Source organism: Etheostoma cragini, chromosome 13, assembly GCF_013103735.1.
Source record: "Etheostoma cragini isolate CJK2018 chromosome 13, CSU_Ecrag_1.0, whole genome shotgun sequence".
In the NCBI taxonomy this organism is placed as follows: domain Eukaryota; kingdom Metazoa; phylum Chordata; class Actinopteri; order Perciformes; family Percidae; genus Etheostoma; species Etheostoma cragini.
In genome coordinates, this window is record NC_048419.1 from 7,749,775 (window position 1) to 7,768,696 (window position 18,922).

At 38.6% G+C, this 18,922-nt stretch overlaps 1 protein-coding gene across 35 annotated transcripts in view; it reads left to right on the forward strand.

The window, feature by feature from the left end:
- Positions 1-18,922, forward strand: part of dlg2 (discs, large homolog 2 (Drosophila)) — a 291,611-nt gene that overhangs the window by 86,994 nt on the left and 185,695 nt on the right. For 24 of the 35 annotated variants that reach the window (XM_034889492.1, XM_034889479.1, XM_034889483.1 and 21 more), the window contains one exon: positions 2,063-2,131. The exons of 3 other annotated variants lie outside the window; for them this stretch is intronic. In XM_034889492.1, the coding sequence (XP_034745383.1) occupies positions 2,063-2,131 (69 nt within the window). Of the gene's footprint in view, positions 1-2,062; positions 2,132-3,303; positions 3,462-6,246; positions 6,415-18,922 lie in introns of those variants that run through there. 8 more of the 35 variants (XM_034889481.1, XM_034889496.1, XM_034889516.1 and 5 more) reach the window with 6 other exon arrangements.

Below are 18,922 nucleotides of genomic sequence, written 5' to 3' on the forward strand. Positions count from 1 at the left end.
TAGCGGAAAGACCGGGACAAAAACACAGGGAAGGCCAAACAGGAAAAATACCCCAACAAAAACCCCAAACCACAACAATATGAAGCCACCGTGTCTTAAGAAACTTGGTGTTTAATAGAAACTCACTTTACATAGTCTTTGCTGGCTTTTTTTCCTCTCGCTTTTCTCTTACACAGCTGCTACGCAAAGTCGGACACCTCACTGACAGTCGCTATCCTCCCTAGATTCACCACTCAAAATTAATCGTTACTTAATTCATGTTTTAAACAATATAACTAATTGCTTTAATAAAAAGAAACATATTCTTCTTTTAGTCTTCTGCTGAGTCTAAGAATACAGTAGTTTTGCTTTTGAATCAGCATTATGTTTAAAAAGAAATACATTTGTAACACTAAGGTCTTTCATGCAATGATTTTTTGACTAGTGTCGTACAAATCATACACGAGACCCCCCGCACTTCAGCAGTGCTGCAGAGAGGCCGTACATCCTTGAGGGTAAATATGTGTTTGGATGTTATTATACCTTTTAGTGTCCACTTGTGGGCAGAGACAGTAGGCTACACATGAGTTGATAAGTGGCAGCACCACGTGGCTTACACTCGAGGTTGAGGCACCAACATGACACGCAATATCCTCGCTTCCAATCCTTCTTGGGACCTTAATTTATCTCTTTCCCTAATTTTCTCTTATCTCTCACATGGTTCGCAACATTAAAAGAAAACAAGGAAAAAGATCAATGAGAGACTGAGTAAGTTATTTTCTAAATTTATGAAGTATTATGTATCTAAAATGTTGTTTTATATAATGTTAAGCTTAATATTTAATGTTCTATCTGTTCAATTTGATTGATTTAAATTACCAGCAGATCTTGCCTGTGTTTCAAATGTTTACCAGCGATGTAACAGCATTAGGCAAGCTTACAGCATGTCAGCAGAGTGGAGTGGTGAGACTTTATGCGCCTCCCTCAAAGAGTTAAATGTTCTCTCCCCTCCCCCACTCAAAGCAATAAAATCGATTTGTATTCGGATTGTGATTCAGCTCTACTTATTCAAAATCGATTCCTAAAATTCAAAAAATTGCTATATATATATATATATATATATATATATATATATATATATATATATATATATGTATGTATGTATGTATGAAATTGGAGTGGGATGGAATGGGAGATAAGGTGACGCTACTTTTTCTTAAAATATGCTCTGCACTCCAACAAAAATCCTTGCGCTCCGCTTCATTAACATGCTCTGGCCATGCTACATGAAGAGATTAATGGCTACAACACACACGTTAACACAGTTCAAACAGGATTGATGCATGCAGCGGGGCCCAGTTTTTTATCTTAATGTATATTCTTTATTTGTTAAATTAACTAAATGAACAAAGAAGTTGTATTTTATGTCAGTAAAGAGCTTGCTACAATAAACAGAAGAAGGGTTAAAGCAAGCCTGTGTGTACTGAGTGTTTGTAGTATGTCATAGTGTGCTAAGGGTTTATTTTTGGTCCCACAGGCACATATAGGCTTACGCTATCCAAGCTTCTAATTAAAGACTTACCAAAGCAGCAGACAGACCAACCAGCCAATGATGACTCCATCTATCTGTCAATGCCAATTTTTGCATAACCCTTACAACTGCATCCTGTTATTGGTTTGCATGTAAATCAAATGTGACATACATTTTTATTTGTTGGTAACCTGTCAACATTTACAAAGCCCATTTAAATTATTAGAAATATTTACCATCTGCACTGTCAGAGCGTTTTGCATTAGAACATGTATTATAAAGTGCTTTTTTGTTGCTGTTGTTGTTGGGTATTTTAATGTAGGCATTTGTAAGAATGTTGGTGCTTCCGTTGGTGCTTCCGTTGGTGCTTCCGTTGGTGCTACCTTTACAAATAGCTTGATTTAGCCTATCCACAATGCATACAGGCAAAAAAATACTCATGCCCTGAAAGACTGATCTATTGTTATCTGATGTAATGGCTCGTCAGGTCTGTGTGTTATAATTTGAGGGTGGTGGTCTGGAGTTCCTTATGCACCTGTTTGTTGTTCCAAGCAGAGGGAGCAGAGCAGCTCAGAAGCCAGCGTTATGGATAAGGGACAGATCAGTGCCAAGACCTCTGAGGTGAGTTATGTCTGGGAGGAGCTTGAGGGATCTTTTTAATAGTTTAGGGCTGTATTTTATTACATTATACCATGTCAACCATTAGGTTTTCATTGCCAGCATCCATTTAGGTCCATTTCATTGCAGTGTAATGCAGCCCAACACATAACTAACTAGAAATCTGAAACTTGGTTTGGTTTCTCAATGAGCAATATGTAGCTCAACGTTCCCAAAATGAGTTGATCATATGACACAAGCTAAGTTTCTTCTGTCTGTTCAAGTATTTGACAGCAGGGAATAACCAGATTCAGTAAAGATTTTTTGAGCTTAATCTTTGGTCCTATTTGTTTGGGAGTAGTAGAAAATATGAAGTGATTAGTAACTGCAGAGCTTCTTTATATAATATGTAAATGAATTGTTTTCTGAATAAATTTGTCAGGCTTGCTGTCAGCCAGAATGTGTTTTTAAAGTGCAGTTTCTCTTTGTTCTTCTTCTAGATGTGCAATTTCTGTCTTTCTCCGGTTGTAAAGAAATGAGGCAGTAGTGCTATCTATGCTGAAAGGTTTTAAATGCACAAACTACAAAAACAACAACTTTTATCCATACCAGTAAATTTCCCTGTCTAATCTGTCCGTAAAATGCAGGATTTAGTGGTAAGTTATTGATTTGTAATATTCACACATATGATACATAAATATTTTTCAGTCAATACGTTTAAGTACTTTCTGCTGTAATTTTTTTTTTAGTTTCCTGTCACTGCAAATATATCTATAGAAAAGGTGATAATATGTTACATTTTAGTAAATTAACTACATAGTACCTGCCATGTGTGCTTCTTGAAATGCAGTTTAATCAATGATTAATCAGCATGAAGCCTTTATTTATTGTTCACCTAGTTTCACTGGAGTTAAATCCAAGAACAGATCTGATTTGTGGGAAAATTACTTGGCAGAATGTGTTGAGTTCAAGTACAGGCTAGCGTTGAGGTCAAAGAGTTTAGCAGGCTTTTGAGTAAATTCAAGTAGGTTCTTAGCAATGTCAGCACTGTTGTGCACATACAGAGACAAATCCAAATTTGTCACACCTAGTCTGTAGATATGAGAGACAGTGCTAATAAAGGAGCTTTGAGCATTCCTTCTCTCTAATGCAATAAGTCAAAGCTGGCCAAGCCGCATCACCCAAAAAGATTAGCCCTGTTGCTCTGGCAGAGGCATTGTCAGCTGGTCAGTGGGTTCGGTTAGAACGACAGGAGATTGCGAATGTATGGTTACTTTTCCGTCCACAAATGAAAGCAGTAATCAAGGTCAAATTCTGCTACACACCTCTTCTCTATGATGGCCTCAGCAAACAGGTAACAGGGCAGTTTATGTGTGGGGGATGTGCTGCAGTTCAGAGGCTTATTGTCTCGAGGGGAAAGGTTTGAACATCAGAGGGGCTAAGTTTACCTGAGATCCCAGGTAACTTAAATCCCAACAGTCTTACTGGCTGACGCGGCAGTGTTAGTGATTCTCAATATAATGCACTAAGAAGCCGAGCTAGACTTTTAAAAAACCACAACATGTATTGCTGTAATGTCTGCTTTATTTTCTTTATCAGTGCAATAAAGTTTACATGGTAGTATACTGTACTGTAGGATGGATTTTTGCATCTTGCATGTGAATATAAAAGTTAATCTGTTAATTATCTTAAAAGAGAACTACATTTAATGCGTTTTTAAAGCAATCTGAGACTCTGACTTGCTTAAGGACAAACTGTGGTTAATACATCTGTGCATTTAGACTTTTCAGTAATGCCAAATGCATAGATGAAACAAATCGACAAATCCAGAGGTGTTATCATTTAAGTCTTAAAATGGAATTAGAGATTGGTCATAAAGGGTAGATTTTACAAATGTAATGCTGCTATAAGTGAAAATAGTGAAACTTTTAATCTATTCTTCTTTTTAATTGCTTTTATGTTGTTGTTGTTGTTAAGTTTTGTTATCAGGGTGTTTTTTTCCACTCAAAAAGGCAGACCCAAATTGGTAGATTAACTCTGTTCAGCTGAACATGAAAGTTCTGATGTTTAATTACATGTATGTTTGTATGTTCATCTTGTTTGTGCTTTTACATAATCATTCCTGAGCTGTGCATGTGTTTCTGAATATTAGTTAAGCTTGAGCAGCATTCGTTTTTGGAAAATTCTGACACCACTTCTGTGTGATATTTCACTGTTATATATTCTAGTGTTTCATGAAATACTTGTGACACGCAAGACTAAGCCGCCTTTACATGAGCCGCAGTAAAAGCGCTCTTTTTTTTACACCAGGCTTATTTGTCAGGGCTTTATGCTGTCATATTAACATGCCTACAAGGCTGAAAGACACATCAGTCAATATACTACTGTGATTGAAGTAGTTTATAAATGAATAAAATTATGTCATTTGTTTAAAATCATCACCTAATTTCATCATAACATATAGGTCTGGCCTACAGTAAACAGTTTATGTTTAATCTATCTAATACTGTGTAGGTCATACTATAACATAAATTATTGCTTATATTTATTTAATAACTCAGAAGCTAAAGAGCTTTAAAAAAAGAATTGCATATTGAATCCCAATATTGCTAAAGTAAAATTAGCATTTAGGTTACACACACACACACACAGACACCTTTTTGTTTTCTCTCTCTCTGCACCGCACACTCGTAACGTGTGGGCTGCAGCTGTCACTATACGCGTTTAGGCTACTCGCTAGTAGCTTGCTGCTGATATTGATTGTGAACTTCTGGATGGTGGTTATATTAGTGAGGAAACTGGTGGTGTTGAAGAATTTGACACAGCATCCTTCTTGCGTTGCTAGTGTTGTATACCTCAATTTGAGCCTTCCTTTTTCACAGTAAAAAACATCCAGACTGTAGACATTGCTTCATCTTTACTATAGCATTTAAATCCTGTGCTGCAGAAATAATCATCGGTTGTTGACATTGGGCCAATTTGGCTCATCGGATCCATACTGATGTATATGATTGGTGTATTGGTGTATTGACTCGTCATATTTGGTGCGTTAACATGATGATAAGAGGGGTATGGTGATGCAGCAGTGTTAAAAAGAGCCACTCATAAAGTTAGAAAGCTTATGCAATATTGGCCTTTTATTAAAATCCGACATCCGCAGAAAGGTTGACCAGCTCAATTCAATTCAATTCAATTCAGTTTTATTTATAGTATCAATTCATAACAAACAGTTATCTCGAGACACTTTACAGGTAGAGTAGGTCTAGACCACACTCCCGAATTTACAAGGACCCAACAGTTCTAGTACAGTGGCGAGGAAAAACTTCCTTTTAGGCAGAAACCGGTTGGGGTTAGAATGAAGAATGTGCAGCTGTGATGGAAGTCTTCATTTTTGGTAGAATTCTTTAGTGTTACTAGTTTGTTCTATGCTTATTGGAAAACCTTGAGTAGGTTTGTTATTTATAGTTCTTTTTTGGCACAAAATATTACTATTAAAATGACACAGTAGTCAAACCTCACCTGCACAAACACACGCATACACACGCGGACACACACACACACACACACACAAACAAACAAACAAACACACACACACACACACACACACACACACACACAATAAAAGGTCTGTCACAAAGTCATTGAGATGAAATTAAAGCTGTGTATTATTATGAAGCAGTCTGCCACAGCAGCTAATAGCAAGCAAGACGGAGAGCGTGGGAATCTAATTAATTCCACTGAGCTGACGCTCTCTCTCATCCAATAACGCTACTTAGTCGCTCAGCCCGGAGAAAGGAGAGAGAGGAGAAGAGGAGGTACTGAAAACAGGCAGAGGATGAATGAGAGGGAGAAAAGCTAAGGAACGATTTTGGGTTGTTGAAGGAGGCCAGTCCAGCTGCTAAGCGTTATCAGTGTGTGTGTTTGTGTGTCTGCATGTTGTGGCTGATGACGCATACTCTGCTCTGAGATGGCGTTAGGAATCCTGATTGCCTTCAGCGCTGTGGAGGAGGCATCCCAATCCTCACAAGGGGCCCACATGCAGTAATGTCTGTCCGCTGCGGCTTCTCTCCCTCCCCAGCGTGTGCGGGTTCTTTTCCTCATCTCCTCCCCCTCTTCTACTTCTTCTTCAGCAACACCTACCTTTTTTATCTTTTCTCCTCGCTTTCTTACGCTGGTATCTTTTTCTCCATGTTCCTGTTCCCTTTTTTCCTCCAGTGGTGATAGTAGTGGTGATGAATTTGGGCATAGGTTGAGAGCTCCTTTTTTGTCTGGCCAGCATGGATTGTCTTTGCATTGTCACCACTAAGGTAAGAGACACAGCGCAATTGAATGATTCACTGGCTCAGAGAGTGGATGACAGGGAGACATGGACTGAGACAAAGAGTGAATGAGTACTGTTGGAGAATGAGGCATGCAGTGAAACAGGAGGAAACTACATGTTGTTTTTCTGAATGTTTGAGCATGCACACATGTTTTTTTACTCCCTCACAGTCCTGCTTGTCTTCGTCCCCTTGTCTCCTTGAGCTTAAAAGTGAAGAATTGAATAAATGTTTTTCAGCGTTGCTATATAATGCTTTCTGTATATATCTACTGTGGGTTATTATCTCTTGACAGAGTGATTTCTCTGAGTGTGAATGTGTGTGAGAAAATGATTCACGTTTCCCCTCTAACTACAGTATGCGTCTGTCTGTTAAGATATGTCAGAATAAGTTATGTTGAACTTCTGTCAGCCAGCTTATGGTTTTACTGCAGCACACAAGCACTTCTGATATTCCACTTGGCTGAGGTTGCAAGCAAGATGCTGCATTAATGAAAAACACAAATCCTTATGCAAGCTGCAGAACTGCATTACTATTTATATTTGTTATTATTTGTGAAAATGCACTTTTTGAACTCCCATCTCCTAGCTTGTGCGGTATGCTCTTTACGTCAATGGCCATTGCATCACTGGAGAGGGGAATCCTCTCACAGCAAGGTTTTACTCAAGGCAAGTATGATCCAGCACTCTATCGTTCTAATTAAAATGAAACATGAACACATTTCTTTTAATAATAAAATGGTGTTTTAATAATTTCTCTCACATAATTATGGTTCCTTCTATGCAGATCTATGTTTCTTTGCAGTTTTATCTAGGTAGTTAAATTGGCTACTATATATGGTATAACATTTGTATTAGTTGTTTAGTACCTTTGTGTGCATCCACTTGATACGAGTAAATGCTGTGCACCAGTAAGCAGTTAACATGAGGCATTCACTGTTGTGTTGAAGTCCAAAAATTACAGTGGTGTTGTTGGAAGTTTTCTATACCGCATCATCAGAAGTCAATCAAATCATTTCATTTGTCCAAGACTTTGGTTTGTGACCAAATAACTGCAACAACTTTCCTCAGTCTCAGATGTAGGTCTGGCTATTAAATGTTAGCATGCTAACTCAACAAACTAATATTTTAAAGATGGTAAACATTATACCTGCTAAACATCAGCATGTTAACATTGTGAGCCTGTTAGCCTGCTGACAGTAGCATTTAGCTCAAATTATAAACTCACAGAGCCCCTAGCGTGTTTGTAGACTCTGTCTTGCTTACCAATTGTGACAAAAGAAATGTCTTGGCTATATAAGTCATAATTTCAAGTTTATGAAACATTTTTTATGATATAACCTAGCAATGCTGTCTGCAGATAGCAACAGTGAAAGCAGCTTGCCTACTATTTACATCACACTAATGTGAAACTTGCAAAGTTCTCATTCATGTGGAAAATCTCCATTGAATGGTTTGCATCCTAAGTTTAGGCATAGCCTACATCCAGTAAGAGAGAGCACTGTCCTGGCTGGAAATAGTAAACACTAAATATCTTCCTTACATGTTGTAGAACACACATCTTGCAGTTAGGATGTTGACATCCTAAAAGCCATGCTGAAAAATTCACACTGGCTTTTGCATAAAAGCCTTTACCAAGTCAGCAGTAGTGGGCTGCGCTTCACTGAGAGTGCCTCATACAGAGTGCTTGCCTTCTGTGAGAAGAGAGTGTGTACATTAAAGGCAGTGTTGATGGAGGTCATGATTTAAAAAAAGAAAGAAGTACTGCCTGGAGTGACACAAAGCTGGCGGAAAATTGTTTTTCCGACATATTTCTTTATTAGTAACTAGGGATGCACAATATTGGATTTTGGCCAATATTTAATATACCGATATTTTCAAACTAATTTTGACCGAGACCGATGTATTTACACATGGTTCCCCTGATAAACACTTTAATTTTACAGAAGAATAATCTCTCACAAAAAAAAGGCTCTCTCCTGTACTACCTTTACCCTATTTAAACTTGTGTTGTAGACAAGGCAATACATAAAACAAACAACATTTGATTCTACCATAAATGTATCATTTTACAAATGTAGACAGACATTCACCCCCAAAAAATAGGTAAATCTTTCAATTGGAGGAGAATAAACAATATGCCAGTGCCACATTTTATTTTTAAGTTCAGACTTCAAACTTCAGTCTTTATAATAATAATAAATAAATAAAAATACATTTTCAGTTATAAAAGTACATCATCTCCAACTTGGAACAGGTCTCCCAAATGCCTCACATCAGAAGCAATGCTAAACAGCCATTCACTTTTAACATGTAGCACGACACGCGCTTGTTCTCTTTTCCATTTCACAAACATATTATCAAATGTGGATGCAATTTCAGCTGCTGTGTGAAAACCGGAGCATTCATATGAGTGTAGGGCCACTTTTTAAAGGGTGAAGTCTTTGTCTATCCACTGGGCAGTGAGGCTCAACATGCAATAAGGACTCACACTTGATGTCCAAATGTCCTTGGTAAAGCTAATGTGACTAGCAGCAGTGTTGTGCCAAAAACGGACTGCCTTCCAAAATACGACTGCACGCAGCATAGCATACTGCGACTCTAGGTACATTATTAGCGTGCTGAAGCCAGCGTCTTCCACCACGCCAAATTGCTGGTTATCAAGAGCAATACATTCAATGATTTTGGGTGGACGCTGCTAGTATTTTTCTATTTTTGTCAAAGGACTCAAGTAGAGGGTGTTGATGGGTTTTTGCTGGCGTTTTTTTCCTTCTTCCTTTCAAAGTCTTGGTGCTGCTCAGGATGACGGCTCTTAAGATACATAATCATATTTGTAGTGTGAAACAAGTGTTGTTTTTCTCACATCACTTGTGCTTTACATATACTGTAAATAGCAAGTTTATCTGTTTTACATTTCTCGAAATACCTCCACACAGTCGACATGTTTCCTGGCGTTCATGTTGCGTTCACGGTCATCACGTGTCCATACTAAACACGGCACCCTATTGGCAAGGCTCTTTGGCAGAAATATTCATATCTACCGATGCCGATGATGATCATTTTAAGCTTATATCGGCCAATACAGATGTCGTGATATCATCGTGCATCCCTATTGATCAGTTACTTATTCTTTTTGGTATGCCAAAAAGGCTTGTTGCTGACGGGCAGGTTTTTTTAAAGAGGAAAGCAGTGTGTTGTTGTTGTTGTTGTTGTTATTATTGTTGTTGTTGTGTTGGTGGGTGTCGTATAACAAGCGCCATAATCTGTCACAAAGAGTGCCATGGTGGTCCAGAGAAAAAGAAAGTAAATTAAGACAAATGAAGAGCACGACCTCGTGCTATCATGAACTCCCCCCTCCAACCCCCTCTGTAGATTGCTGTCTCTCTGAGCTTGATCCAGTGAATGATTGCAATTTATATTTTATATTTTAACTCATATTTTATTTATCTTTTTGTGTGAAAGGAAACCCTGTCCCACATATACACTTGTTTAGTTTAGTGATTGTAGGAAGTAAACATTGGGGCTATTAATTGCAGTGTAATGGTGTGTGTACACTGCATTCAGAAAGTGTTCAGACAACTTTACTTTTTCAAATGTTAAGTTGCATTATACAAAACGAAAAGGATTTTTAAAATGTTTTGAAAAAGTGAAATATCTGTGTATATTTTCAGACCCTTTGTTACTGTATGACACTTGAAATTAAGCTTAAGTACTTTCCTTTTTTCTGAGGACTTAGGAAAAAGACAACCAACTGCACTTACACTAGGCATTGTAATCATGCAACGGCAAATGTAAATAGTCTGTTTGTGGGTTGTAACTGTGTTGTTTTATGTAGGCTAAAGTAATGTGGACGACCCGATTAAAAATATGACTTTAGTACCAACCTGGGATTTCCCTGGGTTTTTAAGAGCAGTTAGGTGCAGTTTAGGTCATATGCTCATTGTTAATGGAGATGTGGCAGTGGGGGGTGTTCATTGAGGTGTTCCTTAGTCTTGGGGAAATTCTGGAGTAGGTGGTTGTTTGTGCACCAATAAGTGTAGATGGAATGCAACCAAGGGCTGAATTGCTAACAAAACACCTGGAGATTGCTTAAAACATTAGATTTAGTCATGTCAAAGGATTATTTCAACAACCAAAATACAACGGTGCATGTATGGAGTGGAAGCAGAGCATTGCACACACATGCTGCCACAGTGTCATACATTGACAGCACAACTCATAGGAAAGGTCTACCGCTCTCATTCTTAACATACCAGTACTAATAAATTGGGTTATTAAGGGCAGGGCATTGCGGTGCATTTCTTCCATTTGTATGCATTGCAACACTACACTAATGACTATCTCAGACCCTTCCCCATTACACAGTATTTCAAATATTCAGATGATAGTAAGTTAAACCCCTGGTTATTTTATCAGGACACCTGGGCCACCTTTATTTTACTGCCTTCCTACTTTTGTGGTCAGTGATTCACCATTTACCACTCAGGGAAGGCACAATGAGTGAACTCAGGGTGGAAGTCTTTGTTGTCCTTTCTGTTGTCATGGATGTATAAACAGCAGGCATGAACAGTATGCACACTATCTTTTGTTTTTCATCCCTTCTACACTAACAACTTGACAATTAATAACCTCACAACGAAGCCCACAAGGAAGATTTCAAGTTACATGAGGCTCAGTTGTCTGATTGTCAGTTTCTATTTTTTGTTGCACTCTTTGGAATTGCAAATAGTTTAAACACTTTCCCTACAGTTTGCAATTTTACTGTGTGAACATGTCAGAGTTTAGGAATATACCAAAAGACTTCAAGTCATTTTAAAGTAACATGCTGATCTGAATCCTTTCGCAGAGCTATCTTGTCAATGGTGTGCTCTGTTGAAAACGCACTCTATAAAGAAACTAAAATATCCAGCTGTTGCCTCCCCATTATCTTAAAATAAAGATTTTTCCTCTAGGCAAGTGGTATACATAGGGATTTGATTTTTAATGCAGATGATTTAGTTTATCAGTTAATAACTCATGTTTAGAATTTTGTGGCAACTTATCGACTAATTTGCTGTACATTTGGCAATGAAATAGGGATGCATCAGGGAAACATTACATGAAGTGTATTGGGGTTTATGAATGTAGAAAGAATCTGTCGAGAAATTTTTTCCAAGGCTGATATTTGATTATTAATTGTTGTTATAATAGTTTTTTTTTTTAGAGAGAAATTAGAAAGTATATAAAGAGTACAACACTCTAGGCCGGTTTACATAAATTTGCGTTCAATAGCAGTATACAGTATGTACCCAAAAAAACTGCTGACAATCTGTATAAGCATATTCTACTACTTGTTAGAAGAAAATAATAAACAATAATAATTTTGTAATATAAAATAGGATGCAGTAGCATAAGATTGACTTAGTGACAGATATGTATTATAATAAGATAAGATGTGTAGTGTTTCAGCATTGTAACCTTTTTGTCAATAATACTACTAGAACTTCGGATCCTTTAGATCATAAAAGTGCATGTCTATACTACACAGAGATGAGAGATGATGATCTAGAGCAGGGGTTTTCAGATTGCGTGAATGTGAGCCTCCCCTTAGAGTAGGTATGACAGCCCCCAACCCCCCCTCCCCAAAATCCTGTCTGCCTGCCCTTTTCCACACACGCCTCTCCAGTAAATGCCATTTTTTGTTTGTCCCAGTCAATGATGAGCTTGAATAATAACTGATATTTCGTTAATTTTTCTTTGGTCTGCTTTCAGTCTGCTTTCTCTTTCTGTTGGTCCCCCATTGTGAGTTAGCAGTAATGAAAGAAACGTATCTGTATGCTTTCTTTGCATCTTTCCTCGTCATAAGTTCCCAATTTCCAAGTGTTGAAAAAAAGCGTAACTAACTATAAACTTCGTTTAAGTTTAGGGTGCGAAAGTCGCACCAGACACTCAGATTGTGTTAAGTTGAGTCAACTTTATTGTCAAATTGTCAGATTCAGCTCCTGCTTTTATTGTCTTTTTTGTTTGTTTAGTTGTACTCTCTGTTTTATTTTGAAATTAATCTACTCTTATTCCAGGTCTCTTGCCTTCCTTCCTTTTTCTGTGGTAATCTGTGTGATTGTTTGTTTTCAGCTTCTCCAGTCCCCGTGCTTAAATACTCACCATTCCCATTTACCTGTGCCGGATTGTAGTTGTACGTAAGTCACTGTGTCCAGCGTTTATTCCTAGTGTAATTACCAGTCTTGATTCAACTATTGCTTTGTTCCTGACCACAATTATTGCCTGCCAACCGGCTCTGAGGCTGTTAAATAAGCTCTGCGCACTCTAGCTCAACATTTGCATCAGCAAGAATAACAACTCTCCATTCTTCGGAACGAGCTGATGGCAATGGCTAATTGCCAGGAGAATCAGGTGATTGGAGTGAGTGACCAAATTGCTCAGCTTGTCACTCAGCTTTAACTCCTTTCTACAAGAGAGTCGTCTTCTGGTTCTGGGACTGGGAATGGATCCACGGCTGCCTTTGTTTCAACGGCTTCAGGAGTTGATTCTACTGGGTCGTTAGCTTCATCTTCGCCATCCCCGCGTCTCTCTCAACCGGAGAGGTTTTTTTGAGATTCTGGAGATTGCAGGGCTTTCCTGACTCAGTGTGAGCTTCAGTTTGAGCTCCAAGCTGCTGCTTACCCTTCTGACGAGCTAAAGTGGCGTTCATTATCTTACTGGAAGAGCTGAGCCATGGACAGCAGCTGAGTGGAGCAAGAAGTTTGCGGTTAGCCACTCTTATTCCTGTTTTACTCAAACGTTTACACACATTTTCCAGAATGTTACTCCCGGTAGGGAGGCTGCTCGTGCTTTGGTGGGATTATGGCAAGTAAGACGAAGAGTTCCGCACACTGGCTGCTGAGAGCGGTTGGAACTCCTTTACTTTATCTGACGCTTTTCTGTGTGCGTTATCGGCTAAGGTGGAGGATCACTTGGCACCATTGGACTTACCGGCAAACCTGGATGCGCTGATAGCGCTTGCCATAAAGATAGACAAACGACTTCTGGAAAGGGAGAAAGAGGACTCTCATGGGAGCATTACTTTGGGTGGCCAGCAGAGAGGGCTATGGTCATCCAGAGCTGTTCATCACACTCAGACTGTTTTGTCAGATCTTCACCGTGATGAAGTCATATTCTGAGACGCTAGCAGTTGAGGAGCCTCTGCAGTTGGGTGGAGCTCAACTTTTTCCAGAGGAGCGACAAAGTTGCACGAGGGAGGGACATTGTCTCTAATGCGCCCAGCTGTGTCATCGCATCGCTTGCTGCAAAGTAAAAGGAGAGGCTCATCAGTAATCCAGAGGGTGCTGGTGAGCCGTGTTTAATGGTTGTGTTTATCTGACACAGGTGGTGTTAATAGATTTTGGCGCTGACACAAGACTTATGGACGCCAACCTCGCCAGGAGACTTCTGTTGGACTCTGTTCTGCTTTCCAGACCATTGGAGACAACGGCTCTGGATAGGCAGTTACACTGGAGAATTACTCACTGCACCTCCCCAGGGACTATGACCATTTTGGATGGTAACTCTGAGACTTTGATCTTTCATCTGTTTGACTCTTCTGCGCACCCGGTGGTTCTCGGATTTCCGTGGTTCACTTCTCACAAACCTCACATTGACTGGCCTTATGTATTAATTGCAGAATGCATGTAAAAAGCAATCAATTGGATGACTGATTTAAAGTATGACTAGATAATGATCCTTTTGTTAGGTTACAAATTCCACAATATTGTGTAAATCATTATGATAGGGATTCAGTGGCTTCCAGCCTGATCCATAGTCCACGTTGGTTTGCCTCCTGAGTTGTCTGTACAGGTGATCTCTCATTAGATTCACCATGTTGCTAGGTATCCTGTAGATTCAGCAGTGCCAAATCAACAGTGTTATACGGATGTCAAATTCATCTACATTCTAACTCATCTACCCGCAGATTCCCTCCTCTACCATCATTCTCCAATCCTCATCTGAACCCCTTCTTTTCTTCTCTTCCTCCCCCAGATTAACTTTACACTCTAAATAAGGAATGTTGGGGGCAGGGGATTTGTTTAGTTCTCCGTTCACTAATGCTGCTGAATCGATGGACAGTTACCACGGTAACAAGAAGGTTGAAACCAAAAATATATTCTATACAACATCTTTAATACCTCCCCCTACATTCAGTTTGCCGACTGGTGCATCTTTCAACCACTGTGAGCTCACTGCTTAAAGCAAGATACAGCTTGTTGCTGTCTTGTGTAAACCTTACAACTACAAAAGACAAATTAAGGAAAACACAATAGTACATAGACAACTCTAAGTAATGGGGGCAGCATGGTGTACTAGTACATTCATGTTTTATTTATTACTGAGAGTACTTCCTCTTCTTTGATATTTTGTAAACATCCAGAATTTGTGAAAGCATAGGATCATATGCAAAGATCAAAGTTAACGTCCATCTAATCAAATGCATGCATTATTTTTGTTGCTTTATTTGTTAATGCTCTGGTGCACAGTGACTTTTTTTTTATATACTACAAGTTTAATCAATCCGCTTTGTTGCCTATGGCTACCCCAGGGGATCTAATGCGCGGACTAGCTGCAGAGCTAATATGACTTTAAGACAAGCTGAGCCTGGTCCTTAAGCTGCTACATGACATATTGATCAACTGTACTTACACTGTACATAATGGCTAAATCACAGGCTGCCATGAGTTTGAATTGAGCTGAACTGAACTGTGCTGAACTTTTTTTGTCAATAATAATTGATTATATTAGATCATAGCATCTATCTACATTAACGAATATTGCCCGTCTGAATACTAATTACTTTGATGTTTCAACTAGGACCACCAGCTCGTCAAAATGATCACTTTTCCAGTTACATCTACTTGATGCATTGCTATCATTTTTGGTACAGACATTCTTGGTTGCTGACATAAATTCTAATAACTTTGGTGACCATAAGCAGGTTGTCGTTGGCTATAGACTGTTGTTGGCTATAGACTGGTAGTCATGCTCTCACACACCAGCAAGGCTTCACTTTTCCCAACTTGTTAAAGCTCAGGCTGTTTTGTTTGTTACTGACATTGTGATTTAATGCTTCCTTTAACATACAGCGCCATCGATCAGTTAGTCACCTGCTGAGCTGAATCAGAAAGATCCTGACACATCTTGTTCAATGAAGGTTTAAACAGTTGCTGCACTCTTTAAATGTGTGATGGAGTGTCACTTCTCATGTACCCTGAAGCTTATTAACCCTGCTGTTATATTTTACAGACATTTTCATTTCTTAGTGGAGGCACTCTTTCTGTCAGGTGAGATGGGGTTCCTCCACTGAACATACTGTGGGAAACCCTGCTGATTATACAGTGTACACTGTTGTGCAGTATACACAGCCATTAACACTGGAAGCCTAAGTGTCTGTATCCTTTTGTATGTTCTGATGGGCCAATAATGCATCATCCCTCTTCATCTCTATAGCAGCAAGGACACACATACGCAGCCCCCACACACCACACACAGCCAGGTAGCTTATCTTACAGCTTGAACCCACACAAAACTGATACTCTTAGCAATGTTAAATGTGCTATTTTCCTATCTAATTTTAGAAAAAATTTTCTCGGCCACCATATGCAGTGATTTGCGTATCCAGTCATTTGCGCTGTGTGTCGTTCAGTTAAGTACACACAAAGTCTGAGGTTTTTGTGAGCATCACCAGCAAAAGTTTTAGTTTTAATGAAAACACACCAAGTATTAGGTTCTCTCTGATGCTGTTTGGATTTGTAAGCAGCGTATAACCTGCAGCGTAAAACCTAAAAGAATAAAACAAATGTTGAAACACATTGTTAACAATTTCTGCATTTTTATGCCTCTGCACTAGAGGGTGACACCGGAATCAGTTGTCGCTCCCATCCCATCCCGAGCCCTTGAAAATACTCGCGGCACTCGATCACGTGAATGCTCCCCCCAAAAAAATCCTGTCTTGCGAGATCCCGAGAGAAAGAGTACTGGATTCCGTCCCACTCCCGTGTTGTTCTTTATGATGTCTAAGCAAGTTATCAGACTCTGTTGTCCAACCGTAGCACGTTTTTTTTGTTTGTTATTGCAACGTATTTGAGTCTGGAGAGAGACTGGATTAGCATCTTACCTTCTATTTGTTGTCTCCTTTGTTGATGATTTTTAAAATAGTATCCTGCGTTGTCATGGTTTGCACATAATTACTATCCACGTCATGAATGGACTTGACTCATCCAACTACTACCTACCTAGTACTAAGCTACACGCTTTTAAAAAGTTGGATATCACACCACATAGTTTCCCAAGGTGCAACAACGCAGAAGTTTCAGTGTTGCTGGGTACACCTGACAGGAATCCAGACGAACCCAAGATAGCGATCTATTACTGCACTTAACAGCTGAGTTACTCACACAGGCCTTGTCTCTATGATTCAATAATGACTATGTAGTTTCATATTTAATTAACTTTTTTCTTAAACGAATTGCATCGCAAATCTTCCAACTCCCTTCCCACTCCCACCCGCTCCCGTTGATTTTGATGCTCTGTCCGTCCCTATCATGTTACCAACAGTGAGATTTACCACCATACCGTGGGACTCCCGCGGGAATCACATGACCAGAGGGAGTCCCGAAAATTGTCACCCTCTACTTTGCACTGGCAGTTGTCATAGGCATTTTTGTGAATGTGATACAGTGGCAAGAATAAGTTTATACACCCATGCTAAAGTTGATTAAAAAAGAGGAATAAAAAATAATATAATAATAATAATGTATTGTAATTAAAAACATTTTCACGGGGAATTTTCCATAAAATCATCTAACAATCCAAATGAAAGGTTTTTTTTCCAAAATATTCACTTTATAAAATTGCTTAAAAGTCTTCACTACACATATTCGATATGGGTCTGGAGGGACATGGATGTATACTGCACTTATCTGTTTGGCAGAGGCATACAACCTCAAGGCAATAAGTACACATGTTTTTGTGTTTTACCAATGTTATTGGGCAATTACGCACCTTCCATTTTTGTTCACTTAAAGTGATTGTTTTACCACTGACAGATTAAGTATTCTAAGTGTCTGACAACATTATGGAAAGGATCCCTACAGAGGTCAATCTTTTTGTTAAAGACTAAAATCCTTTTTGTTTAACATTTAATATCCCCAAAATCACTATCGCCAAACCCACTAGACCATTTAAATTTAAGTAACCATTTAAACAAACAATACTTTTATCATTGCAAAACACTACATTTAAAGTTGACTAAATAAAAATATTAAAAGCTGTAATGGTTTGTCTTTCCACTGACTCACCGCTCTGGATTGGTTCAAATAAAACCTTTATTCAGCCATATACATTAAAATATGCTGCTTCTATACATGCTAAAACGCTTGTTGTCTGGTGATTTTGGTGATTGCGATTTTGGGACTGTTTCTTGTTAAACAAAAAGGATCTTACTCTTTCACAAAAAGGTCTATCTCATTAGAGTTTCTTTTCATAATGTTGTCAGACACCCTCTGACCCGGTTAGTGGCAAAAACAGCATAAATTGACAGTGCATATTAGTCCTTAGGGATTACATTGCTGCCCGTTTTGCGGCTGCCCAGTTACAGCATTCTCGCTCAATATTGGACCAATTTCAAAGATTTTTGTTTACATTAGTCACTAGACACAAATTGGAAAATAGGGTCCAAGTTGCAAATACCTAAATCACCCTTTAAATAAATAAATACCATGGTCACTTGCCTACGATTGTTTTTAAGACTATTGATTTATAGTTTAGAGTTTTTGTAACAATAACTTTCCTGGTAACACCTGAGGGTTTGACTAATACCTGGAAAAAAAATTCCCATCCAGGGTTGAACTAGGGTAATAAACCAGACCTGGACCAGACAAGGTCACCACAATCAACCGGCCAGCACCCATCTTACAGTCCCCTTCAACAAGAGTACAAACCACCAGGGGTGAAAATTAAAACCATTTACCAGCCAAATGCTTTACTCACCAGCCAAAAATAAATGGTAATGTATTGAGTTTTTAAATAAACACAAATAAATCTTTCTGTTCAGGTTTTAAAAGTATTTTATCATGTTCATAAGAGAGAGAAAGAGATGAGAAAAAAATAATGGGACAAAAAGAAATCCAGGGACATTTACTTTACATAAAAATCTGCGATTATTTGTGATTAATCGCAAGTTAACTATGACATTAATGCGATTAATTGCGATGAAATATTTTCATCTTTAGACAAAACTTATTTATTCATGTATTTAATATTGAATAAAACGGTAATCTATACTTTGGCAGCTTGTTTGTTTGCGCCATCTTGTGGTGTTCAGAGGAAGAAGCACTGAAGGACTACACTCAGTGTTGGAAATAATACTCAGATTATTATTATTTTCCATCTAATTTAATAATAATAATAATAATACATTTTATTTAAAGACGCCTTTCTTGGCACTCAAGGACGCCGCACAGGGAATTCAT